This window comes from Sinohyriopsis cumingii, chromosome 2, assembly GCF_028554795.1.
Source record: "Sinohyriopsis cumingii isolate HCF-2022 chromosome 2, ASM2855479v2, whole genome shotgun sequence".
Taxonomy (NCBI): Eukaryota; Metazoa; Mollusca; class Bivalvia; order Unionida; family Unionidae; genus Sinohyriopsis; species Sinohyriopsis cumingii.
In genome coordinates this window covers 150,056,573-150,068,809 of record NC_142962.1, presented here as the reverse complement: position 1 = coordinate 150,068,809, position 12,237 = coordinate 150,056,573, and the positions used below count along the sequence as shown (strand labels likewise).

At 35.1% G+C, this 12,237-nt stretch overlaps 1 protein-coding gene across 1 annotated transcript in view; it reads left to right on the top strand.

The window, feature by feature from the left end:
• Positions 1-12,237, top strand: part of LOC149806073 (protein sidekick-2-like) — a 137,248-nt gene that overhangs the window by 51,209 nt on the left and 73,802 nt on the right. Inside the window, exons 14-18 of the mRNA XM_089950947.1 lie at positions 3,840-4,075; positions 4,861-4,961; positions 8,250-8,348; positions 8,954-9,145; positions 9,896-10,266. Of these exons, the coding sequence (XP_089807073.1) occupies positions 3,840-4,075; positions 4,861-4,961; positions 8,250-8,348; positions 8,954-9,145; positions 9,896-10,266 (999 nt within the window). The remainder of the gene's footprint in view (positions 1-3,839; positions 4,076-4,860; positions 4,962-8,249; positions 8,349-8,953; positions 9,146-9,895; positions 10,267-12,237) is intronic.

The following is a 12,237-nucleotide window of genomic DNA, read 5'->3' as shown; positions in this document are numbered from 1 at the left end:
AAGAATGACAGAACTGTTTTTAAAGAGAACAAATAAATGTTTTATTTATCCAGTTAGGAATTACTTTGGTCTGATAATGCTTACAACAGATACTATGTGTTTTTGTTTTTCAAATACCCAAGTTGGTAGATATATTAATCACGGTATGGTAAAACAATAGCCATGAAAGTTTAAAATCTGATGACAGGAAAAATTAAAAGAATAAATTGATTTGTGCCAAAGAGAATTTTAAAATATTTATTTCATATGTCAAACAGGGTTTGTTTGTTCCAAGGAGCTTAGTCCCAGATAAAAAATGTGTTTCTTATTGGATTGGTTTTAATATAGGGTCAGTACGTAATTTTGTTTTGGTTTGCTTTGACATATATATATATATATATATATTATAATGATTAGTATACATCATGTACTAAGTGCTTCAGGTACTGGGAAAAACCGGCTCAATTAAATGCACAAATCAACTTATGAATCTTTTTAATCACTATTTTTTATATCTAATTTTGTTTACCCTGGGGGAAAAAAGTGCTATGGTCAGCATAGAAAAAATGGGGATGGTTGGCCAACCAGAAACACACATTGTTTTGAGGCGTTATTGGATGGCATATTGTGTGGTCAATTGTCCATCTGTTGTCACAAGTTTGTTATCACTACTCCTACAAACTGATGTGAATGTTGCCAAGAAAGTTTGCATACACAAATCATCCCAGATTCTAATTTGTCCTAAATTACAAGAATGCTGTTCCAACATCCAACATGACAAGCACAGCAGTCATCTTGAAAATCTTGTTATTGCGGCTTCACCTGAATGGATGGGCATGTCATTGTCTGGTTTTCACTAAATGATTTCTTATGCTGTCTAGTTGGTCCTAAATGAAAATTGTGTCAATCTGACATCAAGTATGTCCCCCATGGCAACCATCCTGAAAATCTTGTTATTTCTTTTCCTTCTATTAGAAGGTCACATTGAAGTGGAGTTTTTATAAGAATTGTGATGTCTACTTGGTCCTAAATGAAAATGGTTCCACTTGCACATTATCATATATCCATCACAGCTTCCATATTAATTATCTTATCGATACTTCTCATTGGATTATATAAACACATAGGTTCACTGAAAGACTTAAGATTTCTAGTTGGTTTTATATGAAAATGGTGCTGATCTGATGTCCATAATGGCATCACTCCCTTTGAGGGATTGTTGATTTAAATCATTTTATCATATAGTCGGTACACTTTACGCATTGTCTGTGCTGTTTAATATTTTTAATGTGACAAGATGTTAAAACATCACTTTTTGTGATTCAGATTGGTTCAGATAAGCCCATGAAATTCTTGTGCAGTATTCTCTTCACTAATTTACTGTGACCATAGGAATTTTTCTTATCCTACCCTCCATAACTTTTTTTTTTAATTTTTACTATTACTATAATATTTTAGTAGCCATTTCTTGATTTGATTGCCCAAGGGGCATCAGGGGAAAAAGGTTATGTCACTCAAAAAAATGGCCAATTTACCTTAAGGAGCTCATGTTGCAAATAAAAAATAGGGTATCGGTCAATGGATGGAGGGCTATGGGGTGGTGGACCTGTGATATGGACCCCACCCTATGACAGGTCTGGTGTCAGTGTTAACTAAGTAAATATCTTGGGTTCAGCTAATGTGGGTATGTGAAATCATTTTTGCCTGAAATAATATTGTTGGCTGAAATTTCAGATTTGTATATTAGTGACTAAGGGTGAATTGATAATTTCTACCACATATCGATACAATTCACTATATATGGTGTAGGATACAACATATGATTGATACACATATTAAATTTGATGGGTTTTTTAATAGGGTTTTTATTTTTAGAAGGTCTATCATGGTAGGGAGGTGCCGTTTTATATGTGTTGGCATATTGGTTATATTTCTAGTAAGCAGATTACAGCTGTACATATGCCATTGTCATCCTTGACAAGATATGAAAAGTACTTCCAAACAGACCAACTGTTATGTGTCAGTGACTTTTATTCAAACTTTTAGGCCCTTTCATACAACCCCATCTAATCATGTGCAGGACTCTTCTTGGTCCCCACACCTTTGTTTTGCATTGTATGAATGTTTTTAAAACATCTTATTACCAATTTCAAGTCTTCACTTAAACTCAGAAGTCTCTTTGGTTCTACTTAAGAATAAGAAATAGTGTAGTTTTTTTTGTGAAGTCTAGAAGTCAGAGAGTGGGAACAGAGATTACATACAACCAGATCATTTGCATTGTACTTCCTGCAAATGCATAACAACTGCCATGGCCATGGACACTCATTTCTGCCAGTGAAAATAAAAATGTTGACAAGACCCACTAGCTTGACAGTTAACAAGATGACTATAACTCCTGTAGTTTGGAATCTGTCCCCTTGCTAATTTTATGCTGATTTTGTTTTTTTATCCCATCAGCACATTCATTTGCCGATTACATATATAAGCATAAAAGAAGACATTACCAACTTGTTCCACTTGTACAATTTAAATACCTTACCAATCATTTTACAGTCACTTTTGTGTGAAGCTTCTCAGTTCTTTTTCATCTAAATGTACCTAGTTTGGATGCCACTACTAACTGTGTTGCATAGTGAATAAGCCACAGTTCTGATTGGTGGATATTGTTTTACTTTGGACTTGAACAAACAATAACCACCAGTCTGAATTGGATGTGACATATTTTCTTTGCATGACACATCAGAAAAATAAATGTAGCCCTCATAGTCGATGCAGGTAGACAGGATGCGGAGCAGCAGAGAAACTTAGCGTAATATGGTTATTAATTGATCAGAAAAGTACATAAATCATTCATAGGGAACATATGAATGTCTTCTTTACACTGCTATATGGTATCATTGGCTGAGCATGTTGACAGGAGAAAATGATCAGCATGGAATTGGCAGGTAGGGATGTGGGTGCATATTTCAAACCACATGAGTTAGCCACATAGTGTTTGTTAATTTGTAGAAGATGAGTAGGTGTTGTCAATAGTTTTTCATTCTTACTGACAGAAATGAGTGTGTATTCCAGCTATGGCAGTCTCAGATGAATTCTTAATTTAAAGAATGAAAAGGCAAATGACTAATAATTATTCATGACTGCTGAAGATTAAAGTAACTTGTATAGGCAATCATTTTGTATTTATTCCTCACCTCTTGTATCGATATGGGTATCGATATGGAAAAGGTATCAGTTCATCAGTATGTTGATTGATCATTTCACCCCTACCAGTGACCATGGTAAGGGGCAATTAAAATATTTGGTTGGGTTTTAAATTTTTAAATCCATTAAAGTAACAAAATTAAACATGAACAAAAATGTCCGATTTTACAGTTGTGATATGACAGTAGTAATATTTTGATTGTATGGTTCAGTGCTTAAAGTTGTGCCAGAGATGACATAGTCTCACTTATTCAGACTGTAAAAATGTTTGTTAGACTTTTTCAGACTGTAAAAATGTTTGTTAGACAAGTAAAATTTCATGTATTTGGCCCTAATTTTATCTAGGAAAGATTAACAATTTGGTGACCATTTTCCATACATCATCGTTTTTTACTATTAGGTCAAAATTTGAAATGTCACCACCCGTAATGTTTTGCATGTAAATACTTGAGAGAAGTCACATTTTGCTTTCAAAAGGAGGTAAATATCTATGATGTTTTGGAGGAATGAAATTGGTTGTTTTTACCTGATGATGTAGTTTTAATTGAAGAAATAGATATAAACTAACAACTGTCTATGCATATGTGGGCTTAAAAGGGAGTGGGGTGGAGGTGCAGAAAGCCATAATTTCATGATGATTTTTTTTTGGCATACAGGTGAGAACATTGGAAGGCCATCCAACTGCTTCTCCAGAAAATGTCACAGTTGAAGCCACGAACTCTACCAGTATCACAGTTAAGTGGACCCCACCCAATCAGCAGTTTATTAATGGGATCAATCAGGGTTACAAAGTAGAGGCTAAACGTACTGAGGTCATTCAGACTGAAATTGTAGCCATTGTCTCTCCAAATCCCACCAACCCTACAGGACTTCAGAGTACAAAACTCACTAAGTAAGTATCTCCAAATCCCCACCAACCCTTCTTGACTTGAGAGCACTAAACTCACAAGGTATCTCGAAGTACCACCAACCCTACTTGGAGCACTAAAGTCACTAAGTAAGATCTGTTTGAATTTCAGAAATGCTTGAACCTTTTGCCCATGGGCCCGAAATATTTAATATAGCAAAATAAAGGTAACAGCAAAGAATGAAATCAGTTTATACAATATTTTAAAACCTGAAACTATGATGCTTTGAAAGTATGATACCTTAAAGGATATTAACAAATAATGACATTAACAAATAATGAATAAACAAGACACTTTCAGGTTGTATATTTAAAGTTCATTGAACCTCATTTAGGGTATTTGATGATTCTGCCTGTATAAGCATGTTTAAGGAGTGGCAAGTTAACGTGACAAGCTTAAAACCATGCAGAGTTGTATAGTATCCTTTATTGTGTAAAGTCCATCCAAATTATTATCATTTTAGAGAGCTGCTTGTTGTTCAGTTGGGTAAGAAATTTTCTCTGAGGCAAAGTCACTTGTAAGAAAAATAGTAGTAAGCGTGGAAGTTCACTCATTTTAGTATTCAGTCTATCAAGTTATCATTTTAGTGTTCAGTCCATGACATTATCATTGTAGTATTCAGTCCACGACATTATCATTTTAGTATTCAGTCCATGAAGTTATCATTTTAATATTCAGTATATTAAATTATCATCATAGTATTCAGTCTGTCAAGTTATAATTTTGGTATTCAGTCTGTCAAGTTATCATTTTCATTTTTTTATTTCAGCTTGAAGAAATTTACACAGTACAGTATTACTGTTCTGTGTTACACTAGTCAGGGAGAAGGCCCAAAGAGTGCCCCAAAGGTTATCAGAACAGATGAAGACCGTGAGTCAATTTAAATATAATTCCAGTTGTTGTGGGGTTTAACGCCATTTTGCAGCACATGATAGGCTATACATGGCGGCCAGTATTAATGGTGGAGGAAGAACCAGAGAAAACCCCAGAAAGAACCACCGACCCACGAGAAGCTACTGGCAAATTTTTTCACATACCCACATTGGCTGAAGAGGAACTCTGATTGCTTTGTAAAAACAGATAATTGCAAGAACAGTTTTAAGTTACAGGTGTAATTTGCAATGTCATCCAATATGAAGCATTGGAATTACACCTCTGTTTGAGTAGAGAGTTCTGTTGCTGAGATAAAAATTTACCTAGTTAATTGGATAAAAAAAAATTTCTTATAATTAAAAATAAAATAGTTGTACACTCAGCTGTTGAGTCACTGTTTTGAAATGTATGTTAGTCCATTGTTTGTTAACAGTGGATTTAGGCTTGATACCATGTGTAAACAAGAATGCTGTCTTCTTTCCATACAGAATTCTTAAATAATTAGGCATTAAAGAAGTGTATCATAATATATGTGAGATTATGTCTTTGCATAAATCTGTCAGAAATAATATCTGCATATGCATAACTGGTACAGATGTGACTTTTAATGAACAAGCTGTAAGCTTTATATCTCTTTTTCTGAAAGATTCCATGCTTTACTGACATAGTTATTAACATTTTCACAGAACCTGGATGTATCATCCAATCTTGCTAGACCTTTAATGATAAATGGTTATACATGGTTTGTTAATGTTTAGATGTTTCACTTGGAACACTTGAGAAAAATGTGAACTTTGCCTTTGAGGCTCCATATATTTCTGCCTGTTCCAGCAGTTGTTTTAACCCAGCATATAAGTTATGATTCCATGAATCAAAAAAATATATAATTAAAATTGAGGTATATGTGTGCTGCAAGCACAAATCTGGGTTTTCCATTTTGAATGTTCCTCCAACTTTGATTAATAACATCATCAGCCATATTGTTTGTTGTAAATTTTAGTAGTTTTGGGGAAAATGGTTTGAAATTTCATGGTGTTTTGATGAGGATTGGCAGATATATCTGTACTTTTAACAATGACAGTTTTTAAACATGTTATGTATTATTCTGTATAATTAACGATTCAACATTGATCTTTATGTAGTGGCATCATGAACCCAGAATAACAAATAGTTATTTAGTAACATGCAGAGTACGAGAGATTTGATCATAATTACTCATATTGAGTATGCATGCAACCACAAAACGTCATAGACCAAGATATGCCATGATATGATTGACTGGTAGATTTGTGTCTATTTTACATACTCATGTGCAAGTCAGATCTGACTGAAAATAGCACAGACCTAGATCTGTTTTTGCATAATGCAGTTTTACCAGAAGACATCTTATGATGCCTAGTTGTTCCTAAATGAATCTGTTTCTGTACAAACATCTATTATGGCCATCTTGAAAATATTGTTATTGCAACTCCTGGATGGTGGTACTGATCTGACTTCCATTATGACCACCCCAGCAACCAACATGAAAATCCTGTTATCGCTACTCCCCATGAATGAAAGTCATATCAACATTGGGTTTTCATGACAAGATTTGTTACGGTGTCCTGTTAGTCTTAAAGGATAATGGTACTGATCTGACATAAAATGAGGACATAATGAAAGTCATCTTGTAAATCTTGTTATTGTTACTTGTTCTAAGAGCCTACTCCAGTGGTCTAGTGGTTAGAGCATACGCCTCAGATTCAGGAGTTTGCAGGTTTGAACCCCAGGCCAAGTCATACCAAAGACTTATAAAAATGGTACTAGCAGTTGCCTCGCTAGGCACTCAGCTTTAAGAGGTTAGTGTTTGAACTGGTTGGCCTGTTGTCAGGATAATGTGACTGGGTGGGACATGATGCTACATGTCTGTGGTATGATGCGCAAGTGCTAGACACCACTATAAGCTGTCACACTGCAGACATCATAGCAATACGACTGAAACATTTTTAAAGCTAAAATCCAAATCACACACACACACATACTTCTAAGTGGAAAGTCATATAGAAATGGGATTTTCACCAGAAGACTTCATAAAGTGTCTTTTTGCCCTGAATGAAAAGGATGCTGAGCTGACATCTACAGTTGCATCATTGTCAGGCTCTTTGAAAATCTTGTTATTGCTACTGCAACAGAATTGATATCAACATAAAGGTTTACACAAAAGACGATACCTAGTAGCTCTGAAATGGTGCCAGTCTTACATTTATTATAGCTGCAGTGATTACCATTTTGTTATCATTACTCATTCTAGCATGAGATTTTCGCCAAAAGTCTTCTGAGAATGTTGACTTAGTCTTAAATGAAAATTATACCAGCCTTGCATCAAATATGGAAGCCACAGTTATAAATTAGAAAATCTTATCACAGAAGAACATCAGAGATGGTGGTCACAGGTATGGGTATGTGAGAAAGCTTGCCAGTAGCTTCTCATGGGTTGATGGTTCTTCCCAGGGTTATCCCAGGTTTTTCCTCCACCAAATTATACTTGCCACTATGTATAGCCTATCATGTGCTGAACAAATGGCCTTAAATCCACAACAGTAATATCACCAGAGATGGTAATAAATGGTCTTTTCATAAATTCTTGGAAATTGTTTTTGTACAGTAGATTTTTAGTCCTATCAAATGATTCTTGTTATTTCAAATTTTGTCTGTCTAACCATCCATTGTATTTTTCTATGTTTAATATCTTCTGAACTGTTTGAGATACCATCATGAAACTTGGTACATACTTGCACCCAAACAGTACTTTTTGACAAGGGTATTTGGTGACTACTTAATTACTGACAGATTTAGTTTTTCTCATGTACCGTATGTACTCACAAGACAAGTCCAACTGCAGAATGCACAGACCCAGATCTGCCACTGCATAATGCACCAGCAGATCTGGTTCTGTTAATTTGTTTGGAGTAATCAGTAGAACAAAAAAAATAGATATTGATCTGCAGACACATTATGACGAGGCAGATCAGGATTTTGTTGTTTTTAGTTTGACTTGACTTGTAAGTGAGTGAATACAGTATGCTCTCACAAGCCACAAGCCAACATGGCTGAAGTGGTGCAGATGTTTATAATGAACAGCTAATGAAACATGTGAGTGTAAACAAAACAGAATTTCATTTTTATATAGGATATGAAAAACTTTGATCGGAAAGCAAATTTACCTAAATGATTAAACGAAACATTTTGGCATAATATAGTTCATTATAAACATTTTATCCATTATTTGACCTTTTTATCTTTCAGTCCCTGGTAGAGTGGATAGTCTGACTTTTCAAGACATCCGTGACACATCCCTCAAAGTTATCTGGACACCTCCAAGTGAAATCAATGGGATTCTCACAGGTAAACAAATCAAAAAGAATATATTGGGGAATTTCCAGAATTAATGATACATAGTTTTTGAAGATATTTTAAGCATTTTGAAAACAGTCATGTGATTTGAATGACCTCATGTTTGTATGGTTATAAGAGACAGAAAGAGGGAGAGAGTAAGGACTTTATTCACTCTGATGCCATGAAGCAAGTTCCAAGATAAACCAAGTAATGTAAAACATCAAAATTGCTGTCAGCAGCTTTGAATAGTTATTGGTATTTTGTAGTGAAGCAAATTGAAAATGGTAAGAACTGTTATAGTAAGAAATATGAGGAATTATTTTTCTTTTTTTGTTTTTAAAAAAAGACATTATTTAACCTATAACTGTCTTTTTTCTTGCTAGATCCATAACAGATGTCTCAAAGTTTAGTGATTGATAGCCAAGTGATTTGTTAAATATCTTTCACAATTTTGTTTCTGAAAAAAAAAATTATTTCAAGTTTTACATTTTTTATGTCCATTAAAATGTTGAAAAGAAGATCATTTTCACATGCTTAAAATGATCTTAATGTTGAGTGAATATTAAAGGACAGACCTTAGTGTCATATACTGCTGTTTTATATTTGCTCTTCAGGTTATGTGCTGAGATATGAAAAGAAGAATGACAGTTCTACAATGCGTGTTGTTGACCTTCCACAATCTAATTTGAGTTTCACTATCTACAACCTTACACCCATGACCAAATATTCTATCTATGTCCAGGCAAAGACTAGTAAAGGCTCTGGTGAAAATCGGTCAGCAGATATTGAATCCGGTGTGCCACCAGGTATGGATATTGTATGGAAAAAATGTAATTGGTATATTATGATATTCCCAACATTTTAAACCATATATGAATGTATTGTGTTTTCTGATTGGTAAGATGTCCACAAAACAAATTGACCTCATTTGGATGATCTAGTTTATATTGTGCCACTGAGAAGGACATTTTTAGCACAGTTTTTCAGACATTAAGCGCAGGGATGACATTTTGTACTTGAGAATTATAAGATGTTAATGATGTTACTATATTGATTTATTGATTGTAATGCTCAGTTTCAAAACTATTATTGCCCATTAATTCCTGGACATTGTTCATTTAAGATTTGTTTGGAATTCTTTATTCATTTATTGGGTTATATCACAATTGCCAATGCAAGAAGAATTCTAATACGCTGGTAATGGTACAGAAAAGTGTCCTGATATTATGTTGGGTTTTTGAAGGCATAAATGTCTAAAACTGAATATAAATCTTCATCTGGTTTGCATGTCTAACCATGTTTCAAGTTAAATGTTGTACACATTCTCTGTATGCATGTATGTTATCAAAGTATGCATTTAGTTCAGAGTTACGGTTTATTTGATGCAAAGGTCAAGTAGGAGAATCTTTCCTGCTTATACATTTTATTCCTTGTGTCCAAAATTTCCAAGGTTGGTAGAAACTTATGTTTTTGCAAGTTCAGATGGTGGAGGTTTTCAGTGTTTGCCCAGTTTGTTACAACTAGTAAATGCTACTTAAGTGTATTTTGCTTTTCAGAGCTTCCACAGCCTCCCCGTGACCTTGCTTTTTCAAACATTCAGGCCAGGTCTGTGCTGGTCCAGTTCTACCCAGGATATGATGGGAAGACCTCAATTACTCGCTGGATTGTTCAGGCTCTTGAGGGAAGTGACAGTGCCTGGAAAGAAATTTACCAGGTGTCAGATCCAGATGCCAGATCCATTCTGGTGTATAATTTACGCCCATTCACTAACTATCGCCTGCGCCTGATTGCTGAGAATATAGTTGGCCAGAGCATTTCAAGTGATCCCACCGGAATATTTCAAACCCTTCAGGATGCCCCCAGTGTACCCCCAGGAAATGTGACTGTCAGGGCCCTTAATGCTACAGCCATCAGGGTCAGCTGGACTGTAAGTAAGAGGACCAACAAAGGTCCCAATTTTTTTCTTCAGTTATAATGCCTGTTCAGTTATGTTTACCTTGTTTGATACCTGAAAGTACCAGTTTTTTGTTGTTATTGTACTCCATTTATAGAGGTTAGCTGCAGTTTATTATCTCCCCTATTTCACCTACACAGATGTAAAATGGTATTTGTGTACGTCTCAGAAATAGTAACCAGCTGTACCAAAAATTTTCACTAATGTATTTTTGAGGCTTGAGTTAATTTTGTATTTAAAATGTTTAGTCTTTAGACCTTTGGTATGTTTTACACTATTTAACTTAAAGTCATAAAAATTGTTACATGGATAAATCACAACTATGTAACTCAGTCAAAACTTGGTAAATGGGGTACAGTTTTTTATGCATGTTTGAGTTTTCATCTTTTTGCTTCTTACACCCTGATTATCTTGGACTGTATTTTACCTATACTCATAAAATTTGGTATGTAGATGCATTGCAAGGAAAGTAACTCAACCCAACCAAAAGCTTTATCAGCTTGACCCAGTTTTCTTGCATAAAGAATGTTTTTATTTCTCCATCAGACAGATTATCAAATTGTCATTAGGATTACTCTCTTCAGCTTCTGAATCCAGACCTTCTTTAATGACAAGCAAATGTCTTTACATCTGAATAATATACTGCTGAAGGGAGGCAACCCTTACAAGTAAACTCATCTAGTCTCGCTAGGTGGCAACCAGTATCCCAGACATGACCAATTTTAACCTTTGCTTACAACTCAGCAGTACTTCCTGAAATACATTTGAATAGATGCTTAATTTTGACCATCCATCATGTCTTTTAAATGTTAATGTATGTCAAAACATCATTAAATATTGTACATACATTATTTGCATGATTTCTGGTGAATTTACTTGTATTCGTGCTTCATTGGCTGTTTGTTTTATTGTTTCTGTGATTTGTCTGGTAACATGACGATTGTCATGTGTTGTTATATTTAAATTTATTGCACTAGCTCACCTATATTTCAGCAAGTTGTATATTTGTTGCATGCAGTTCTTTGCTTTTCTCTTTCATTACAAAAATGGCAATACAGTGCAAGAAGTGCAGACAGTTTAAAGTTGTAGAGGACAATGACAAGTCCTGATGGTCCTATACCAAGTGCTTATCTTCGAATATGTAATGTGTGTTTATTATGGACAGATGTCTGGTTCAGCATCTTACAAAGGCATCTCAAGGGCCTAGAAAAACAAGCTTGTTCATAATTGTCTGGGCATTAAATTTTAAGTTTCACCCCAAGTTGGATTCATGAATGAGTTTTATACCAGATGTTGAGATGCCACCTCCACCCCGAACAGAGATACAAAAAACAGTGCTGGTGGTGATCACAGATCAAAACAAGTTCATGACAAGTGATGCCAATGAAGTATTGAACAGACATGATTGTCATTGAGAGAATTTGATGAACATAAAAATGGGCATCCCACTGGGTGTAAGTTCCTTTCTACACCTATACATGGTATTGGAAATATTAAAACCAGGCATGAATGACTGCCATTTGACTTCACCAGCCAGACTGGCCTGCAAGTTGTTTATTGTCATCCGTATGCCATCCCATCTGCCTACCAACCAGTCCAGCTGTCTGGACAATCCATATATAGCTCTATCAGTGGTGTTTCTGCTATCTTGGACTGACGAGCCAGACAATCACATCTTCCAACAGTGACAGCATATTACACCCAGCAATCTAAACAGCTGACTTACTGGCTGTCCAGCCACCCATCCAGGCTGACCAAAGTTGTGTTAAATGGCAAAATGGCAAAATGGCATTAAGGACTATACATGCTGACAGTAGTACATCATCATTGCCCTGTGGTATGTTATATGCATGTACAGGTGAGGGATTAGACAGACATGCATGAACATTCCAATCCAAGCATGAAACTGATGAAATATTCTCAGCAATCAAAGAAATTTACAAT